We start from the raw sequence: 22,751 nt of genomic DNA, 5'->3' as shown, positions 1-22,751 counted from the left end.
ATCAGTGACTGAGTGCTGGCATAGAAGGAGGGAAGTATTTTCAAAGAATAATTCTGAAGAACAGTATACAGAATGAAAGGAACAAAATATATTAGAATGAGAGAGAGAGAGAAGGAAAGAAGGAAAAAGAGGAAGCTGATTTTCTTCTTTCCTACTGGCTCTATGACAGAAAAATGTCACACATTTTTGGTTGCATGGTACCTTGTAAATAATTAAATGAAGACTTTGATCTTGGCAGCCTTGGAGTGTAACCCAGGTTTTAGGATCCCACCACAGCCTTCTATCCCCGGTCTGAACTGGTACAAATCAGACTATTTTCTCATCCTTTGCAACCTTTATAAAGCTGGCTGCCACTCCACACCACACCACACTCTGCTGAGCAACAGCAGCAGCAAACCCAGCTGTGCATCAGGCCCAGGACTTACATAGCTGGAAAAACTGCTTCCTCAGGGGAAAAGTATCAGGAGAGATGCCAGCATCCAGCTGGCCAGATACAGGACAGAGATTGTTTAATGGACTGCTCTGTTTCAGTGTGAGACAAAAGCATCTTCATTTTATGGTTAAAGAACTGAAGCAAAATCAAATACAGGATCTCACTGAAGAAAGGGTAAACCATTAAGGTGGCACGAAAAATTGAACCAAGGTAAACCCTACAATACCTGAGGAAGAAGACAAGTGACAGATGAATAGCATGTGCAGTACCTGAGGAGGTGGCCTGAGGGAGTAGCTCCTGGGATGAAGGAGGAGATGGAGCAGTTTCTCCCTCCTACTTGGATAGCAATGACCCAGAGCTTCGGGAGGCCTGGGACAGGACAGACAGAGCATCCTCATCCCTCGGAACTGGCCCAGGCAATCAGAGGTGGTGGCTGCAGTAATCACATGGAATTATGTTAAATACATACAAGATTACAGTTTGTTTGTTTTGTTTGTGGCTTCTGTTTTCCAGTCCCATCAGTAAATATTGGAAACCAAATCGCATCTTTAATTGGATTGCTCTAAAGATCAAACCTCAAGTCACACTGCAGAAACTCCAGTCTTGTTTTACTATCAAGCCTGCCTAGCATTGTTGAGGTAAATATATCCAACCATTTAAGATACTCAATCTTGCCAGGGCCTGAGGGGTATATCCTGTCCAGTTATAGAAGTCTGAGAGGGATGAAGGGGTTTGTGCAGCTACATGCTGGCTTTTGGGACAACTCTGAATACCCAAGTATCATGAATACCTTGAATTACTGAATAACTTCTAATATCTCTTATTCAGACAAACACCCTGGCAAAGCTGTCTTCTCTGTCTTTTACAAAGCAGCTGACACTTAGATTCACACTTAACTGTCACCACAGACATACTCCAAGTTTCTGTAATGATCCCTGTGTCAGTGACTCACACAACATCATGTAGGAAGTCAAAGGCAAGGAGAAGAATTGGATGCAGGTTTCCTAAAGCTGAGGATAGTTCTCTAATTACAAGCAGATTAGAGAGCCAGAAGGCAACCTTGTGATTAGCTATTCTCTCTTTCTGCAGAACATGGGCTGTAGACACTGCCAGAATTAATTCCTTTCTGAATTATCAGGAGTTGTCATATTTTTCAGTTCAGACCCCTACAAAGTTTCCAACAGTAATGCAGATTGCTATAAAGTTTAAGCTTCCTGACAATGTGCAGTTTTATCCTAGTTACCATTTGTTACTGCTGGCAGGTAATCCATTAAAACAGGCTGAGAACTCCTGAATTAAAGATATTCTGAAAGAACTGCTGAACTTGATTTAAACATTAGAAAATTCACCACAGCTTTTGGCAAATGATTCTGACAGCTGATTACCATCACTTCAATATACATCTTATATATACACACACAGCCTGATTTTTTTAACTGTAGCATTCAGCCAACATAATTTATGATTTCCATGATGTATCTGAAGTGTCCAGAATAGTGGCTATATATGAAACATAACTATTACCCCAGAGAAGAAGTTCAACTGTAAGAAGAAAAAGTGTGATTTTATATGTATTTATTTTTGGCAAAATATAAATCGTATTGGTCCTACTGTATATGCGGAAATACAACCACATACTAAAGTCTCTTAATGATGACAATGAAAGATTCAAGGTACTTCAACTTTTGGTATCTTACAACTAAAAAAACCTCTAAATAGAGTAAAAAAACTAAAAACCATTAAGAGTCACTGCAGATAATCTCAAACTTGAACATCATTTCAGAAAAAAAATAAATGCTAATAAAAATCTGTTAATAACACTGTGAAAATAGGTAGTATGTTACCTGCAGGATTATAGGTTTTCTAGCCTACTCTGGTAAATTCACATGGAGAACAACTACCACATAAGCAGGTCTCTACAGAGTTTCTCAGGAATTAGTTGGATGCCCAACATTACACAAAACAAGTCTAAACAAACACAAAATCGTTGCTGAGGAAATGTGAAAGCTGTATTACCCTGGAAGTTCTTATGAGCAAGTAGGACAGATATAGAATCATAGAATCATAGAATAGTTAGGGTTGGAAAGGACCTTAAGATCATTCAGTTCCAACCCCCCTGCCGTAGGCACGGACACCTCACACTAAACCGTCTCACCCAAAGCTCTATCCAACCATGGAAACGATTCCATGAATGATTCATTTTCAGCCACAGCACCACTGGATTCAACTTCACAGAAAGTGATTGCAGAGGAACAAAGACTGCATGCCACTCTTCCAGCCCAAGGAGATGTAGCCTGGAAATCACCAGCTGCAAACCATTCACAGAATAGGTTATGAACTGTGTTCAAATGTGCTAGGAGAGTAAGAAAGAGAGGACAGAAGAAAGATCTAACATGGGCTTGTGGTTTTCAGAGGTACAGGGAGGAGAACTTACTCAGCTGATGCAGAGAGCAGTATCTGTGTGTACTGTTTCACACAGTGAAAGGGACGATCAAGACTCTGGAAAAAAGTCCATTACATAAAAAATGGTATAAGAATGTGGAAATGCTTGTTACATTTACAGACTAACGTTAGAGGTGAATGCAACTGTCCTGGGTTAGCTGTCTTTAACCCAGGACAGCGATAAAACATACCCAGGTAACTATCTGATGAAATTTTATAATCCAGTACCCAGAGCAGTGGGAAAAGGCAGCTCATCTCTTTTATGAAACAGCAGAAAAAAATACAAGCCATAAGAAACATATACAGCTCTGGGATTGTTTAACAGAGCAGCAGGTGTTAAGACAAGCATACATGGAGTACCAAATAAGCTACAGATAAAACCACAATTTAGGCATCTTTGACGTGATTAAAAGATACAACTCTATTTAAATCACTCTACCCAGAGGCTGAGAGTAAAAAAACTTGTTCAATTCTTCCCATGTTTAGGTATTTGACATTTGATGCTGTTGCACTTATTTTCAAAGAACACACACATAAGGAAATTACTTCTTTCCAATGAAAAGAAAATTAAGACTAATAAGCTGTAAATGCTTAGGTTAGGAGAAGTATTGGAATCATCAGTGAGACAAAACACCAGTATAAAATCTCATTATCTCAGCATGAGAAAGCTACAACAAAAATACATGGAGTTAAAGTCATACAAATTTAGATTAAAAAGCTTCTGGTGGTGCCTTGAAGACAAAAGCAGTTGGAATAACTATGTTCATGTTATCAGGTGAGTATTCTTTAGCATGGGTGGATTCGCTGTCTCTTGCAAACATTAGATCAAATGTGGATGCTGGTGTGGATGCTCAAGTCAAGCGTCAGTCACTGAGTTTAGCATAGAGACACCAGCATTAGATGAAATGTTAATTGCCTGTAAATGCAGAAACTTACACTGCATCACAAAATGCTTGTTTGTCCTTTAAAATACGGGAATTAGTGTGTGAATGCTACCACTTGCATACCTTTTGCTTATTCTTCTGGGAGTTTCTAATAGTAGACAAAAAAAAAAAGAAAAAAGAAGTCATGCTGTTTCATCATCTGGTTCTTTCCCCACATGGTTACAAGGGAAAAAAAGTGAAGTGCTTCTTAAGTAGGTCACTCTAGCTCAAGCACAGTGTACGTGTAAATAAAGAGCCATGGATTTTCCCCTTAGCTATCTGGAGAGAAGCCTCAGTGATCAGTCCAAATGCTGTTTCTGTCAGAGATGTGCCAGGAAAAACAGTAAAAATAAATCTAGTGGAAAACACAGTAACAATTTCCTAAGTAGGGTTGTTCAGTTTTCAGAAAATGCATAATAATAATAAAATAGACCAATTAAATTCAATCTGTTACCTATGGCAGAAGCAGCAAGCTAAAAAGGGATTACAGCAAGAACTAGGTGCAGTCCTAATACACTCTGTGAATGTGCCTTAAATCCCAATCTTGAATGTAATAAATGCTCAAATAAGATTATATCTGCTGAATATTCATGCTGTAATCAGTTGCATTATGGATGTTCAACCTAAACATTTCACAAATTAAAAAAGTGAAAAGAGTCAGAGGGAAAAAAGAAAAATAAGGTCTTGTTTACAAGGAAGTGGTAGTGTTCAAAGGTAGACGGAATCAGAGGAATCTGAGAACTGTTGACACCCTGAGCTCTAATTCCTGCATGAGAAGAAAATTAAGTTTTCTCCTTGGGTACAAAGTACTCATACTGAATGTATATCTACATTTTAATATCAGATCTTTCAGCCAGGGTAACAATATCCCTTAACGTGCCTCCATGTTTTATTCCAGAGAGGAAGAGGGCAGTATTTGCAGAGCTCTGCCTTCTGACTAGTTTTATTAACAGAGTCCATGAGGGAAAGAAAATAGAGCACTTAATCCATACTCATTCTCCACCCCCTCTTCCCCCATTCATTTCTTAAGGAAAGCAAACCTTCAGAGGATGCAGGCTTATTTACTTCTCAGATAGAAAAAGTCTGGCCATTTCCACAAGCATGAAGATAGATATCTGTGACCTCCACTCCAAATAGGTTTTTAACAGAGAGCTTCACAAGACTGTGCACTGATTCAGTCTTTGCATCACTGAAGATTCCTGTGCAAAATAGGATCATGAAGGTATAAGTCACTGTGCCTACTACCAGTGAAGAACAGGGCCCCCTTAAATACAAGATAGTGCTGGCTGTGAACTATCATATAACCGTCTTATATGTCAGAACTACTATGGACTTGGTACTGTCCTGAATATGTGGTTTTCTTAGATCAACTTACAGGGTTTATTTCCCCAGTCTTTAATATTTTCATTAGCCTCCACTACAGAACTTGATGAGAACACTAGCTTTGATCAATTCTGTCAAGTATGTATGCGAAATACCTATGTGAAAGGCCAACAGCTCTATGGGGTGTTAGATTTAGAGGTATTATGCTTAAGCTGAATCCTCAGAAAGCTATACTAGATAGTATTTAATACAAAAGGTGATGAAAAACACCAAAAATGAACGAAGACACAAAACGTATGGATGAAAGCAGGAAGGGAAGAGGGTGGGAACATCCTTATAGAGTTATACAAACACCCTAATCCAGAAAAATGTAGAGATGATTGTACTTATCCACAGCTTTGTTGGCTTCACAAGGGCTTTAGTCAGCCATGGGAGCACACCCATGAAAGGACACTGCTCAGACTGGGCTCCCACATCTGAAAGCAGCTCCAAACTTCAGAGCCTCTTTTTTTAGTGTTTGCTGCCACCAACCGATTGCTTTAACTTTCGCTTTAATAAAATCCAAAGGGAATCAGAAAGCTTTGCTGTAAATTTGTGGAGTACTCTTACACATCTCAAAGACAGACCACTCCTAAATGTAACATGTCAAGCATGTAAAATACAAACACAAATCAGCAAGTGATTTTTAGCACCTGTAAAGATTCTGCAGCTAGATTATATAAAAATATGTACTGGTGTTAATAACAATATGCAGTTATCAGAACAGCAAAAAAATCTGTAGCATTTTTAATTTTTCAAGCACAGAGTACAGCAACTGACAGCTCATCTGGCCTCTTTGTTCCTTCGCTTTCTTATAATCCCTGTGCATAGTTTCAAACATATGTGAATGTTTTAATAAGAGGTGCTGCTTAATCCTTATTTTATTTTCCTGAAAATTCTAATGTTACTCAAAGAATAAGGAAGAATCACCTACAGTGTACACACTAACAATATATAAAAGGGTTCAGCTACAAAAGAACTGAATAAGAAAGAAGCATCAACACACAGCAACCAAAAAACCATACAACACATCTGGCAAACCTGAAATGAGAAGAATATGCGTAGCTGTCCTGATACCCATGGTACCATGTCCCGAAGCTCAATGCCCCAAATATGACTATGCATTATTATACATATCTGGCTAATGATTTCTGACTTTACTCATGACCTCATTTGTAGATAGTGCTCCCTCTTTCTAGGTGGACAAAAAGATTCTTACCCCCAACAGAGTGAGAGGAAATTCTCCCTGTGATCTAGTTCACATAAAATATGGCAAAATGGAATACTCTGTGCAGACTTACAGCTAATTTTAGAAACTACACTGTTTAACCGATTTATTTATTTAGAACTATCATACACAAACATTTAGATATTAGCCAAAAATTTCAGAGTGGGTTTCCAAAAATATATGCATGGACCTATGCTAAGTGTTTTTTTCTAATAGAAAAACCTTTATATAAATGCCTAAAGTATTGTTAGATATACATTTAAGTTTGGCACAAAAAATGGCTCAGGAATATTACAGCTCTTACTAGACACCAGCGCTGAGACCCAAGGATCTTCCCCTGCAGCAAGTACCTGAGGCCTGTCTAGGTGGGTTCTGTTTTTTTCTACCTTTGGCTGAGCTTGCCTTTGTATAAGGTAAAAAGGGTACAGGCTAGAAAGCCATCAAGCGTGGGCAGATGGTCCGGCATTAGAAGTGCCAGTGTGACACCTGGTGGGCACTTTTGGGGACAGCAATAGACTGATTCCTTCAATCTTCAGCAACTAGAAAAGGTCGTTAAGAAATGGGGAAAAGGGAATTAAAAAAAAAAAAAAACGAACAAACAAAAAAGCTAATATGAGGAGCAAGGAAAACAGCATGGCCTGTAAATATGAGCAAACATACTTACAAAAGCCATTGAGGAAGAAATGGTGTGTTTACTGGTACTGCTTTATGAGTGCACTCAAGTATTTATATCTTGTGACAAGAACTGCAAATGCATCTCATGTTGGCCACTTGGGGATGTGTGTTGCAACATTTGAGGCATTTTCAACACACACCCCATGTAGTAACAGAAACAGTAACCAAAACAGTCACCAAGAGGAGACATTATGATCAGAAAAGTAGTTTTCTCCAGGGTGCAGCACATCTCTTTCATTCCAGGGGTGATGAAACTTGTGATTTCCTGAAATGCCAGAAGCTCCTTTGCATCATTTATGGTAGTGGGAAATTTAAACAAGTAATAAATAAATACATACACACATTTTTAAAAGCCTTTATTTTCCTGGCACATTTATTTGCATGCCACTGTCACATGCAAACCAGTCCAAGACATTCCCCCAGTAATTCTGCCAGTCTCATTGATTATGAAAATTACAGATCAGCAAACAAAGATGAATCCCGGTAGCACTAGAATAGTGTCAACTCAGTTCAAGCACTAGACATGGAGAGAGTAAACACTATCTGCCTAGAGTCTCAAGAATCCTAGGATGTAAGATGACAGCCGAAATGGACATCAGGCACCTCATGGGTGACAGTCACAAAATTTAGACACCTGAAACACCATTTCTACATTCCACATGCATGGCTGATCAACCAGCTATGAGCTTATTTCCCACCTACCACCATTTTGGTACTCAAGCAGAATATAATTCCTAAATCCTCTGATTAGATCATTTGGCAGAACTGAGCTCACTGAAAAACACGATGGGGAGAACAGCATAATGCTATTGTTAGTAGTAGTAGTAGTAGTAGTACTAGTAGTAGTATTACATAACTAATGTATAACTAACTCCTAATGCTTATGGGTTTCATCCACAAAGTAGCAGAGAGAAGGTTTATGCTACACAAAAACAAAACATCGTTTAAATTCCTAGCTCAAGGACATTCTGTAAAACAACATACTTCAGCTCATATAAAGGCACTGTGAAACTAAAAATTTAATTAAGAGAAGAAAAAGTGGAATCTTTTAGCTCACAGATTATGCATTTCAGGCTCAGCTTCCTAGAATATATGTCAATTTTTCCATTAGACTGCCACAGGTTTTTAATGAAATTATTCAGAAAATAAGGAGTGGAACCAGAAATGCACTCCTGTAGCTGGATATCCAGAATACTGCTTACAAAGAATCATTTTTTTTCCATCTGCACCCAGGAGTTTTACAAGCTAATGCTTATCTTGCAGGCTGTACATCTGAGTCCTAACTGAGTACAGTACCTAACTGAGGTAAAGTAACATAACATGCATATTCTGATTTATTCTGATATATTCTGATTAACTTACATTCTAAACATATATGCTGATATGTATGACTGCAAAAAGTGCTGTATAGCTGAACTTTTTCTGTGACACAATCATTTACCCACAGTTCATTTTCATAGTCTGGCTTCTGACTGGCAAATACAGAGCAGATCTAGATTCCTACCACATCTTACACAACCAGAGGCTTAAAGGAGCTTTCACAACTTCCTCTAGTTCTCATCAATGTGTTTTAAAATATCCAAGTTTGCAAGATTGAAGGATTTGAAATAAGGTAAGTATTGAAATAAGGTAAAGGAAGAAAGATCATTTGTCAAGAGATGTGCAAAGTAAGCAGAACTGTAAATGTCTTTCCAAGTCACAGGCATGTATCACTGTTATTTTCAGATATTTTTATATTGAAATTATAACTTTATTTAAAAACCATCTCCAGCACCATCCAACTGCAAGTTGTGCAACCTTAGAAATTAATGCTGTTACTGAAAAATGGCACTTTAGCTTTAGTTCCGTAAAGAACTCATGTCCAGGGAATGCACAAACTGCTATACTTACTATGAGATGGATGTGGTAAACTGTGTTATTGTACTGCATTGAATAAAAGCTGGTTGTTAGCCTCAAAAATCTCAAAATCAAAACCTCACTAGCCGCACCATCCAAGATTAAGATTATCTTGGTTTAGCCCTTCAGTGATACTCTCAGTGATACCCAGTGAGTGATGAAGAATCCCCACATGCTGAACACAAAAGAAACAAAGAAGGGAAGGAGTATGGAATAAGGAAGTTGGTCACCATTGAACCACCTGCCAAAGAGGTTGGATCTGGGAGGGAAAAGTAAGTCTGGAAGTCATATGGGATTGCAGAAAATTGAAGTGGCTCAAAAACTGGCAGTCAAAACTTATAGAAAATCTTAATCTCCACATTCTCTTTACTTCTAAAGTGACAGAAATGCCTTCCCTTTGACCCTGCCATTGCAAGTATGTTATCTGATGATTCAAACATAAAACTTGCCTATTACAGAAAATCCTTGCACGTGGACTTGCTAGGAGGAGTCCAGAGAAGGACCATGAGGATGATTGGAGTTCCTCTCCTATAAGGAAAAGCTGAGAGAGTTGGGGTTGTTCAGCCTGGAGAAGAGAGGCTCCAGGAGACCTTATTAACAGTCTTCCAACACCTAAAGGGGGCGTACAAGAAATCTGGACAGGGACTTTTTACACAGGAATGTAGTGACAGAACAAGGGGGAATAGCTTTAAACTGACAGGGGGAGATTTATCTTAGATATTACAAAGAAATTCTTCACTGTGAGGGTGGTGAGGCACTGGAACAGGTTGCCCTGAGGAGCTGTAGCTGTCCCACCCCTGGCAGTGTTCAAGGTCAGGTTGGATGAGGCTTTGAGCAACCTGGTCTGATGGAAATATACAGTCTTTAAGATCTCTTCCAAACCAAATTATTCTGTGATTCTATGCAAACAACTGTCTGCAGACCTGAGCATAAATAACATGCAGTAAATAGAAAAAGAAAGGGTTGTGTCAAAGAGAAGAAAAGACAAAGCAGCAAAACAGTGGAGCACCATTCATTCTGGGTAACAATAGAGGCATGATATTAAAGCCTTCTGGACTGTACTATGTTTAACTTTCCACTGTTTGACTGCATGACTCATCTCAAGTTATGGCAATTAAAAGGGTAAGGAAATTATTTTTTGTCCACCCTTAAGCAATATACGTATTCTCAAGTTTTTTTCCCTTCAGATGTGCTAAGTAAAGACTTCAGGAAATTTGAACTTTACATTTTAATTCCGTCTCCTCCCCAGCTTCTTTCATTGTAGTTCTGGAAACTCCACACTTCCTTGCCAGGAAAGCATGATGCCTCAGTACACCACCACTGAGCTCCTAGCCACTGCACCGGATGGACGGGAACCTAACTGGCAGCACCATGTGGCGCAATCCTTTCAGTTCAGGGTGGTTGAATGCATGAGCTCATATCAGGGCTAAATGTACCCGGACTTAGTGGGGCAGAGGGAGGGAAGACAAGCAAGAAGAAAATGTGTGAGTTGTAATAGGTTTATGCTCACCTCTGTTCCCTGTGAGGGAGCACAGCACATGCAACGAATATAACTTGTGATCAGATTTTAAGGCAGTAATGCTATTACCTTACCTCTGGGTTTAATTCTTTCTTAACATCCTATTACAAAGAATCCAGCTAAAGCTGTGAAATGTAAACTGCATGCATAATCTTCAGTTTCTAAGCAAAATTATTTTACTTAGGTATATATATAAATATATATATTTAGGAAAATACTTATCTCAAAAAAAGGCAACAACACTAGCATGGTGTGCTGCTTGACTTCAGTCTTCCCACTAGAGTGATGACATATTCTTTGAGATCTGCAAAATCAGTAGCTATTTATTCTACACAGATTTCTTACTGATGTATTTCTGATGCAATGATCTTACTGTAACTTAAAAGGTTACCATAGCTCAGTAGCCCTTCAGAAGGCAGATGTGTACGTGTTGATCTCCTCCAACAGCCTCCCATTGCAGCCTCCCTTTTCCTTGGATAAAAACTGAATAAACAATTCACCAGTGCAAACAAAACACCCACCTAACAAACCATATAAAGTATATCACTTTGTTACATTTGTCTTCTAGCTGTTTCACTTATGTGTGGTTGAATTTAAATAATCTTGCAAATATTAACTACTGTGTACAGTGTTCATTACCTGTAGTCTCAGTAGAAGCACTGCAAACAAAGGATGACCAGGTATTTATGCTGACTTTCAAATGTATGAAATACATCTACCTTTTCTGTACAGCTACAGTTGTACAGTTTCAGTATCTTTATCTACCAACTGGCCCGAATCTTATCTGGTTTGTGCTGTTTTGTTTTTTTTTCTCACTAGAGCAGCTTAAATTTTTTTCCTGTTATCTTTAAGCTATTGGCAACACATACATACTATTTAAAATTTTGTTTATCAGTGTGTAACTCTTCAAATCTTATCACTTAGATTCTTTGCCACTTATTTTCAGTCTTTCCAGCCTTTAGTTTTTATCACTGTACCTAGATCCTATTTTAATTAGGAAGGCTTCTTGCCCAGACATTAATATATGAACTCTAACAAGGTTCAGCACAGTATTTCCAATGACCTACCCTGCATGTGATTAAGCCTGACAAATAAAACTATTTGACTGCTGCACTATCTGATTTCAACAGATCCTTATACAAATACTCTTGTGAGATAGGTATTTCTTAAGCCAAAAAGCTAGCCAGCTTCACTACTTTCTTTCTCAGCTGCCTGGAAAAGAGAGGTTTCATATATGCTGTCCTGTGTGATGAAGGTATCAAATAATGATTTGTCTCTTTCATTTGGCAGCTCTCTTAAATTTCACAGAACACCACAATATTTCCTTTCATGTTACTGGCAACTATTAATAGTATCAGTGTAAACAGTACTGAAATAATAAAAATGTATGCTATACAAATATCATCTGAAAGCCCAGTTTTCTGGATGATGGGTGACTCAATTACATTTACAATAAATTAGCACAATTAAATTCATAAGGCCCATAATCAAGGTTAATAATTAAACCACAAGAACAAATCTATAAAATTCTTCAGAAATTATGCTAACAAACAGAAAATAAAATGTTATGCTTTCAGATTTTTGACAGCAGGTCATTTACTCTGCAAGGTCTCCATCAGTAGACTTGTGTCAGCCAACTCTAGCAAATAATTTCTCATTCTCTTGCAACTTAATGAAATATCTCTCAACAGAGAGAAATTCTAGTATTCCGCAAGTAACCAGTCCAGCTCAGACCGTGCTGGGGCCATTTCAGTTGTTGTTGATTCCTGGGGTACTGAAATGAACAGAGACAGCAGGATTAAAGCATGAGCTATACCAGCGAGTTCCTCCAGCCTGGAGGAGGCTGTGCTGAGGCTTCTCCAGCTAAAAATAAAAACCAGAGCAGCCTCTGACCAAGCACTGCTGGTGGAGGCCAGCACAAAAGGGCTTCCTAGCTCCAGTGGGACACTGGCATTCCCTGCTCCTTCCTGCTCTGGAAGAATTTGGACCTGCAGACCCAAGAGAAAACTATACAGTTATGTAATTTCTGTGTCTCTGGGACCAGGGTAGGTGTTCATTTTGAACAGAAAGCTACAATACTAAAAAAGGAGGACAGGTTTAATGTAATCCTGCGGCTGCCTCATCCCTGGAAATGTTCAAGGCCAGGTTGGACAGGACTTTGAGCAACCTGATCTAGTGGAAGGCGTCACTGCCCATGACAGGGGGTTGGAAATAGATGATGGTCCCTTCCAACCCAATCCACTCCCTGATTCTACGCAAGATATGTACACATTAACTACTGAGTTTGCCCGCTTTATGGCTTTCTTCTGAATCACAAATAGGTGATTTTAAAACAAAGTGACTTCAACACAAGGAGATTCACGCCGCAGAGCAGCTGCCCCACGCGTGGTGTGCCAGGGACGCCACAGCAACACCCGGACCCCGGCCTTCCCGCGGCCGCTCTCTCCGGGTCCGCTCAGCTTCTTCCCAGCCGCGCGGTGGTTACCACGGGCGCCTCCCGTCCGCATCGGACGGCTGCCGGCAGCGGCACGCCGCAGCGAGCTGAACCCGCTCCCCTCCGCCTCCATCCGCCCCGCGGCTCACCCTGCCCGTGTCCCGCCCTGACGGGGCCGCACCGCCCCGACAACGCCGGCAGCGGCGGAGACCGGAGGGTAGAGGACAAGCCCCGGACCTCGCCCCTCCACGGACGGGCCCCGCAACAACGCTGCACCGCCCCTTTGCTGTCGGGAGGAAAAGCCGCCTCCGGGCCGGCGGCCTGTACCACCACAATGGGGGGGGGGCATAACGATGGGAGACGGTTGGTCCTTCAGCTCCCGACGGCACCGTCTTGCTCTGCACGGCTGCCCCGGTGACTGAAAGCAACCGCCTGCCCAGTGCGGCTGGCAGCGCTTCCAGCCCCGGCCCTGTCCCGATCTTCCGGCCCGTCCCGGTCCCCCCTTCCTGGGCGGGTGGTTCCATCCGGGCGAGGCCAGACTGTCAGGGGCAAGTGCCAGCCGAAGATGGCGTTTCCCGGGCAGCCGGCACCCGGCGGCGGTTTCTACCAGGGCGGGGTGAGCGGCGGCTGGTGGCTCTAGGCCGCCACGGCGGAACAGCTTGCCTGGGGCTGGGCAGCCCGTTCAATGCGCGCGGCCGAGGGGGCAACCTCCGGGCTGTCCTGAGAGGTGCCCGGTAGAGCTGGGGGGGGGGGGGGGGGGGGGGACGGGACACGACGCATCTCTGGTCCCGCGGCGCAGGCAGGGATGGCTTCAGGGGCTCACCGGGGCTGTTTGGGGCTGTCGGCTTTCAGGCTCGTGCGGGAAGCGATGAGAACCGTGTTAGGTGGGCTCTGCCCTGCCCTCTCGGCACCCTGCCCGCCGCTGACCCGCGGGAGGTGCTGCTGGGGTCAGCTCGGGGCTCCACCCGCGCGAGAGGGGACAAGCACATCCTGGCCGGTGCTGCCAGTGGGGCAGGGTCACTTCTGGGGGCGTCGCTCCCCGAGTCGGCTCACCACGGGAGCCCCCAGACGAGAGCTTTGCCTAATGCCTTGTGTAAAGGTCTGGAATTCTCAGTACAGAAAATATAAGGACCTGTTGGAGAGGGTCCAGAGGAGAGCCACAAAAGTCATCAGAGGGATGGAGCACCTCTCCTGTGCGGAAAAACCGCGCGAGTTAGTAGACTTGTTCAGCCTGGAGAAGGCTCTGGGAAGACTTTATTGTGGCCTTTCAGTGCTTAAAAGGGGCTTATAAGATGGGAAGAGAGTTTATAGCAGGGCCTGTTGTGATAGGATGAGGGATGATGGTTTTAAACTAAAAGAGGGGAGATTCAGGCTGGATGTAAGGAGAGAATTCTCTACAATGAGGGTGGTAAAACACTGACGCAGGTTGCCTGGAGAGGTGGTGGATGCGCCATCCCTGGAGACATTCAACACAAGGCTGGATGTGGTTCTGAGCAACCTGATGTAGTTGAGGATGTCCCTGCTCATTTTAGGGGGGGTGGACTAGATGATATTTGAAGGTCCCTTCCAACCCAGACTATTCTGTGATGCGATCAAAATCTGTCTTCACTTCAAGGGGCTGATAAATAGCCAAGTGGTGTTGAGGAACAAGGTACTCCTGCTCCAACTCAGCAAAGGACGGGCATAGATGCTGTTACACACGGACTATTGGCTCAACTCAGTCAAACATGATTAACTTGCATTGTTCCATGAATCAGTTTCATTTAAATTTTTCCATGCTTACGGCATATTCTTCCAAGCATTTTCCTTACAGATCTGTCTTGCTCAACATTTTTGGAATGGAAATAAAAATCTGTAGTGCCTTACTAGCCCTATCTTTGGTATCCCTTATCTGTAAGTAGAGACTAAAATTCAACCCTGATGAGATACAGCATACTGCACATAAATCAATGCATTGCTCCTGTGCAAGGTTTTACACTGATCTGCTTAAATTGTTGTAAGTGAGTATATCAATACCACGTTAAGGAATTTCTTTTTTGGTTGGTTTGACTTTTTTGCTTGGTGTGTGTGTAACAACACAAGTTGATTCTTAAGTACAAACACTGTCGTTCCTTAATTCAGTTAATCAAATCATTGATTGAAAGTCAATTTTCTTCTTGATTTTTAAAGTATGGAGGAGCTCCAGGAGGACCAGCATTCCCTGAACAAGCTCAGGATCCTTTGTATGGTTATTTTGCTGCAGTAGCAGGGCAGGTAAACTTATAAAATGTTATTTATTTCTTGGAATTTTCTTTTTTCCTGGGGAATGATTTCTGTGTTAGCTTTTGGCAAGGGGAATCCTTAGTATTTGCAGTGAGGAAAACTGTTGTTTCAAGTTGTTTGGGTTTGTTGTTTTTTTTAACCAACAGAATGGTTTTACTTAGCCTATCTGCTACATAGAGCTGTATAGCTTGACCATATAGCTATATACACAGTAACTACAGAGTTTAAGTAATGCTGTTAGTTTCTGCATACAGTGTGTCTGTGTGTGTAAATGCAGACATAGATACACATACATGTATGTATATAAGCACTGTATTTCCTGTGTAAGTATATACAGGGCCTATATAGTTATATGAAATGTTGTAACTGAATTGTGGCTCAGCTCGGGGTTGGGTAATGCTACCAGCTTCAGGAGAAGGAAGCAGGAAACAATGGGAAGTATGAGCTGTGGAGATGGCTTGGCTAAGAGCAGGAAATGCTAATAAGAAAGAGATCATGGCATGATCTTAATAGACTCACAAATGGAAAAGCAGTCTGGAGTTGTACCAGTATCTGGGTTTGCTGGGAGGATGGAGTGGTTATTCTTTTAGAGGAAAAGGCATTCGCAGCTTTGATATAGGTCTTTCTTTTTTTCCTCCCTGTCATTCTGCACTCCATTTTTAATTTATTTCCTATATTTTTGTGGCATATATTTGTTTTGTATGATTATGGATGTTACTAGAAATAAGTAGTTCTTGAGCTGTAGTTTAGATGCAAAGAGGTGCATTGAGATAAGCTCTGTCTTGGTTGTCCATATATATAGCTATTTATTGCTCCCTTCTAGGGGGTGTGAAAATCTAAAACTCTGCTCCTAGATCTGTTATCCACAGGTATGTAACCACAACATGGAAATTTGAATTCAGCAGTATTAGCTGATGTTTAAATTCCCAGTTTAAAGAGTGTAATTTGGGTTTTGTTCTGTATGTTATTCTTTTGATTTAGTAATGCATCTTACAGTATATATATTACTTCTCTAACATTGCTTATGAAAATATGTAGACCATGTATTTTTGTAGTACAGGAGAACACTGGAATGACCTATGTGTAGTGAGGCAGGCCTCTCAGATAAGGTGGAGCCCAGGCTAAATTCTGCTAAACATGCTGGCCATTTACTTGCCAGATGAGATGCCTTTGCACCTGGATGTGTGACAGGAATCAGCAGTGGAGCAAGTGACTGGCGCTGGAAAAATGAGTAAGCTGCTAGTGTAAAGAGAAAGGGAGGTAACAGCAAACAGAATGCAGTAATGTGGAGAAGAGATGGCAGGAGCTTGACCTCAGCAAAGCATAGACCATCCCCAGGCTTCTCCAGTGAGGGAGGATTACTGAAAGCTGGAGAACCAGTGAGCTAATGGGTACGATCAAGTTTCATTTAATACTTAAGTTAGTACTCTTAAATACTTTCTATTTGTAGAAATCATTCATTATTGAAATAAGCTGGGTAGCTTTTGAAATGTTATCCTTGGAATTGTAAGAGTCAGTTTCAGAGACCTATGACTGTGCAGAAGTAAAAATACTGTAAGAAGAAAGTGAAATAGAACAGGTAGAAGAAAGAAGCATTGTTTTAAATCTTTATTTGAGTCTGTCTTTGTAGGAAGTAATAGAAGCAATAATTTTCATTTTTCTGTTCTCAAAACCCCTGTGCCTTGTCCAGTTTAACTGCTTATGTTCTACTTTAAAAAAAAAGAAAAAAAAAGGGCCAAGCATCTTTTTTTATAATAGTAATCATGATTACAAATCCTGCTTCTCTTCCTGCCTCTCCTAAAGATCCTGCCTTTGTTTCAGAAGGCACAAGGAATTTGAAGAGATTTGCTGCTTAATATGCATGGCTGTTTCAATTCTCTTTTTTTTTTTTTTATTTTTGCGTGAAAGTAAAATTTTAAATACATTTATATTGTTAGGCTGATGGAGTAGATTTGAATCAATTTTGGAATTTGCTGCCACTAATTTTACATAGAATCAAATCATTATTGCTCTTTTTTTCAGACCTTGTCAAATATAATTTAACATATTAACTACTACTTGTCCTATAAGCAGCGATACTTCATTTCGGAAAGTTACCTGGGTGTGCCATTCCTGCTGTGCCAATTAGTAGCATGTCCTGGTTATTAAAAAAAAATGAAGATAGAAAGTGCTTACTGGATTTAAAACATTATGAAGATGCCGAGGCAAATAAATTTCTTTTGAATATAAAGCAACTCTCTTCTCACTATTTAATGCTTTACAAAAGTGACATCATATTTTAGATCTACAGATACACCATTCCATACTTGAATGAGTCAGATTATCTTGAACTCTGTATGAACTGAACTTCATGTTGTGTGCTTGAGGAATGTGACCTATTAATTCCAGCTCCACTTTTGACAGCTCACTGCTTTCCATGAGTTGGCAGTTGTTTTCTCTACGTGTCTCTGAGCAGGATCTGTTGGCAGTGAGTCATTTTCCAAACCGTGCAGATAGGTACCTTTCCTGTGTTTGTTTGGTTTTTCTTTCAAAGTTCTTTGCTTTCTGCTTTTGTTCTGCTAACAACTGCTATTCACCAAAAAACAGGGAGTTTTAGATTTGTAAGTCTTAGGGCTGTCTTGAGAAGAGTGTCTGTATGATCTGGGTTCCTGGTTTCCTACTGTAGCAGTGAGATCATAAATGTGTAATCTAAGGTGACTACAATATCCACTAAGTTAAAATTAGCACTTTAAGGAAAGCTGTCTTTCTGTTCAAAATCGTGTGCCTTGGTTTCTGTGCAGCTGGCTCTCAACTATATGCTACTAATATTTGAGGTAGATTTGTTGCTTTGGGATTATTTTTAAAGTTCACTTTGTAGTGCATCATTAGATAGGAAAACTAATGCATATTGCAAAAGTATCAACTAAAGAAACATTGTTACAGGTAATGGGTTATAAAAGACAGTTTCTGTCCTATAGCAAACAGGTAGTCAGTTGGTTTTTGAAAGGGTAACTACCTGCCACTGAAAAGGGAGTGGGTACTGGGAATAAGCAGCCTGGGAGAGGGGATTAAAACAATAGCTGATACATCTTCTGTTACCAAAAGGATGGACAAATAGATGCTGATGAGCTACAGAGATGTCTCACCCAATCAGGGATTGCAGGAGCCTATAAACGTAAGTTAATGATTTAAATTAAAAAAAAAACAACCCTAAAGCATACCATTTCTTCTGCCATCTGCTAGAAAACACTTGTAGTTGTGCTTTCTGTAGAATTTTGGGGCTTTTATTATTTGCATGGTAAACATGCTTGCTTTCCATATGGAAATGTAAATTCTCTGCATTTAGTTCTATACATGTAGGACTTTCCTTCTCAGCCTCCTAATTTTTCCTCCCCAGTGCTGGGCTGTGAAGTTGGGGAAGCATTTTGTTTTGTTCTTTAAAAGACAGCCATTTCTTAAAAAGGTGTTTTGCTTTGCTCAATATCAAAGCTCAGCTCAAAAACAAGAATTTCTGTAGCATGACTCCTCTGTCAGGATACCTCATGTTCAATTTAGAAAGTGGAGCTTCTATGAGTAAAACTGGCTTGCTCAAGCGGTGTCTATAGTCAAATAGAAATGGCTGAAACCTAAAACCTTTATGGATTGAGATAAGAGCATATTAATTTTAAATATAAAGTGAATTGCCTCTAGGTTGACTGCTGTCATTTTTTCTAACAAGTATTCATGAAAAGCTCTTATTTGGATCAAAATATGGTACGAGTCTGTCCAGTGGAAGCAATTAGATAATATTCTATACATTATATTAGCAGCATATAATAAAAAGCAATTTAAAATTTTATGTTTAGATAAAGTTAAAAATAATTCTTTTAAGGTAATTTATTTTTTTCCATGTTCTAATTTAAATAGCTTTCAATTTAGAGACTTGCAGACTCATGATCTCGATGCTGGATGTATCCTTTACTATGAAATGTAAAAATTTTTCGCATTATGTAAGCAAAGGTGAGAGGGTGCCAAAATTTTGGGAAATGCTTTATAATTCCCATTCGGGCCTTACTTGATAAGTATTGTGATCTTTATGGTTAGATAGCTACAAAATTCCATTCTTATTTGTTTGCAAGGATGAAATAATAATAAACGAGGCTCTCAATGGCTGATACTCTTAAAACAAGTGGTATCCCTCTAAGCCTAGGGGCTGGTCTGGCAGCCCAGAATAGTTTTGTGCAAACTAGCTCATCGTGTCAAGTTGGACAACATTCCAATCCGTGCTAATGAATTAAGCATTTATACTACCTAGCCTGAATATAATCTAAGCCCCCCTAAAGGAAGCGCCTGGAATGAATCAGGTGTCAGTATCTAATGCGGTGGTGTATGGCATTCAGCAGTAGGACCTATGGAAGACTGGCATACACAGTACAAGGCTAGAATCTTTGGAGTGTTTTTTAGTCAAAACTTAAGTTGCCATGTTCAAATGTTTTGCTGTTTATAAAGAGCAGAAGTGAAACTGGAAGGGCTGTTAGCTCACCTTCAACAAATGTTGCAGAATGCAAGAGACTTTTTCATTTGGCATCTATTTTTGTTTCAGTTATGTATTTCATTTGTAACAATAATATTGTGGCAGGTAAAAGAAAAGTGTGTGAAGTAAGTTAAAATCATAAAGAGCAAATAACTTTATCAGGTTTCAGTGGGAAGAAGTGGGGAGAGCAAGTTCTCTGACCTTTGGGTTTGGTCGGTAGTTTTATCTCTTTGCTGTGGGTTGCTGTAGTTAGTTTTCCACCGGAAAACTTAGAGTAAAACATTGTTAATATTGATCTCCAAGAAAAAAAAAATAACTACAGATGATAAAAAATACAAATTGCCATTCAAAAGGGGTTTTTAGATTTTTTTTTTTTTTAAGTTAAGAAACATTTTCCTTATCTTTGGAATCAGAGGGATATGTCTGGCACACTGGGATTTAATGAGTTTAAAGAACTTTGGGCTGTGATCAGTGGCTGGAAGCAACACTTTGTAAGTTTTGACAACGATAGAAGTGGTACAGTGGATCGCCAAGAATTGGAGAAAGCCTTGATGACCATGGGTAAGTTTTGAAATGTTCTTGTCTCAGGTGCTGATTTAGAGCACTTCCCAGTACCTCTTACCATCCTGCAATAACTGACACATATTTCCAATTAAAAATGTGTTGGATTCTATTAACCTGTCTTTTCAAAGTAGACTTTTTATTCTCAAATAGGATTCAGACTGAGCCCACAGGCAGTGACCGCGATCACAAGGCGATACAGCACTCATGGCAAGATTACATTTGATGATTACGTTGCCTGCTGTGTGAAACTCAGAGCTCTCACTGGTATGCTGGATTACAGCCTCGTTACTGTCATCCCCATAATACATTTTTATTTAATAAAATCTGATTACTCACTTAACTGAAGTTCAACTTTTAACTTTTACATAGCACAAAATAGGTTTCTTTCAATAGAATTTACAGGCAAAACTGGAACAATTACAGATTATGATGTTTTAATTTCCAATTGAAAAATGGATTTAAAACTAATGCAGGGTTTATTCCAGAGATTAGAAGAGTTATGATATAAAAATTGGGCAACTATTTATTAACAGAACATGAAGGATTGTATATGATAAATATGACAATTAAGTACAGGAGGTTAAGTCTTGGAATGAATTGTAGTGTTCTTCGTGAGTTCTCATTTATGTGACTTGGGAATTCTATGAAAGTACTAAAAGAAAAAGTAACTGTAATTATTCTTATCTGATTTCTATTAATGTATTTTTTCAGAATGCTTTAGAAGAAGGGATGTATCTCAGCAGGGCTTTGTGAACTTCCAGTATGATGATGTAAGTGAACTTTAAAGAAGCAGTTACAATTACAGGATAAAACTGAAGAAAAAGTTAAAACTGAAGAAAAGCAGTAATAATTTGAGTTCATTCGTGTCTTCCCTATGCTTCTGGTGTTCCCTGAGAGCACAAAGGTTTTCAGTTTTCCTGAGTATTATCTCAGAAAGTTTTCATGTATTTTATAGAGTTCTGTAATATGTTGTGCATTTTTGCCTGGACTTCCTACCAGAGTGGCTCAAGAAGATCTAAGAAGCTACATCACTCACTCACATGAATTCCTCATATCATTTTCTGGGATATTTTTTCCTTTCTTTGTTTCAAAGCTTGGTAGGCTTTTTTCCCTAGAAAAGGTTGGGGAGGTGAGAGTGGCCAAGACACAAAGCCAGTCTTGGCTTCCCATCTGCATCTGTGCAGGAAAAGGATAACGCTAGGTTCAGATGTTCCTGGGGGTTTTATTGTTATTGTTGAGGAGCTCCTTTGGTTTAATTGCTAGCTAATTTTCATATTTAGTTTCAAAGCTTTGTTGTTCATGGGCTGAATTTGTTTACAGAAAAGAGCAGTGACAATGGGTAGTTTAGGAGAAAAAATGAAAACTTGTTCTCTACCATACATCTAATAAGTGATTGTTCTTTTTTTCAGTTCATACAGTGTGTTATGAGCATCTAAATCAAAAGGAAGCAAGCCATGGATGATCGTGATTAACATTCCAGTTTGTGTTTTGCTTTGCCAAATCTTCCAATGATTGTGTATCTCAGTAATGGAAATTACATATTTTTATGCAGGTATCACTTTGGTTGGTTTTTTTTCAGTTTTTACAGTGAATATGTAATATTCATGTAATACTGTCTGTAACTTCTAACTGTAACTATTAAAGATGTTTTTATTCTCATAAACTTGCAATTAACTGCGTATAGCTCAAATTATGCAGATAGTAAGATTTTCTTGTGTTTACTTTTTTCCTGCGATGCACTAAAACCAGTTCCTGGAGTGCAGCTTGCCTTTTTCTGTCTTAAACAGTATCATGCGTATGGCATAAGATGATAAATATTCTTCTCTCTTTGACAGCGTAAGACAGGTGTATGAACTGAAAGAGCTTTTGGAATGGTTATTTTAGGCTGGTCTATTAGAACATCAGTAAGATTAAGTTGCTTATTTTGACAGCTAGCTATCTTCAGGATGAAGTCTGTGACAACATGTGCTGAACACAAGACTACCTGATAGAACTTCTCATAGGCAGGTGTGCGACAAAGCACAGCAGAGAACTCTCCTGGCAGTGTGCTCTTGCATAGGGGCCTTTTGCTCCAGTAAGGTTCTCGCTCTGTTTGTGTCACTATATAAACCACTTTTAAACATACAAAAACTATGCTGTGTCAGTTTATACCTTAACTTTCCCTTGATCAATGAACTTTTAAGGTGCCAGGCTTCAGTACATGTAAATTAATGTTTCTGTCTCCTGCACTTCAAATCCTAACAAGCAGGCTTCTTGCCTCAGGATGCCAATTAATACATAGGGCCCAAAACTCACTTTTGAAAAATTCTTGCTAGATGACTGTTTCAGATCATGGCAGCGGCCACCAGTGCTGTAGAATTCACATGAAAGCAGATACAAAAAGGCAAGACTTTTTTGACTGAGAATTTTCAGGGAAGAAAAGAAGGGTGTTTGGTGAGGACTTTTGGTTGTATTTTGGGGGGTATGGGGAGTTTTTTCCTGAGGGAAGATTGACACAGTATGGTAAGAGGGAGCAGCACAA

At 39.8% G+C, this 22,751-nt stretch overlaps 1 protein-coding gene across 2 annotated transcripts; it reads left to right on the top strand.

Annotated features, from left to right (window-relative positions):
* Nucleotides 1-13,290: 13,290 nt before the first annotated feature.
* On the top strand, nucleotides 13,291-21,893 carry SRI (sorcin). 2 transcript variants are annotated; one of them, XM_061468416.1, is made up of 8 exons: nucleotides 13,291-13,528; nucleotides 15,082-15,165; nucleotides 18,259-18,328; nucleotides 19,060-19,103; nucleotides 20,080-20,227; nucleotides 20,381-20,494; nucleotides 20,942-21,000; nucleotides 21,640-21,893. In XM_061468416.1, the coding sequence occupies exons 1-8, from the start codon at nucleotides 13,478-13,480 to the stop codon at nucleotides 21,664-21,666; spliced, it is 597 nt and encodes a 198-aa protein (XP_061324400.1). In that variant the 5' UTR covers nucleotides 13,291-13,477; the 3' UTR covers nucleotides 21,667-21,893. The 2 variants fall into 2 exon arrangements, with proteins under 2 accessions (XP_061324400.1, XP_061324401.1); XM_061468417.1 differs by lacking the exons at nucleotides 13,291-13,528; nucleotides 18,259-18,328.
* Nucleotides 21,894-22,751: the final 858 nt, after the last annotated feature.

Source organism: Pezoporus flaviventris, unplaced genomic scaffold (assembly GCF_033815535.1).
Source record: "Pezoporus flaviventris isolate CSIRO_AGI_PZ_B2104156 unplaced genomic scaffold, CSIRO_AGI_Pfla_v1 ptg000047l, whole genome shotgun sequence".
Lineage (NCBI taxonomy): Eukaryota > Metazoa > Chordata > Aves > Psittaciformes > Psittacidae > Pezoporus > Pezoporus flaviventris.
Note: the sequence above shows the minus strand (reverse complement) of the source record. Positions and strands in the feature narration are given on the sequence as shown.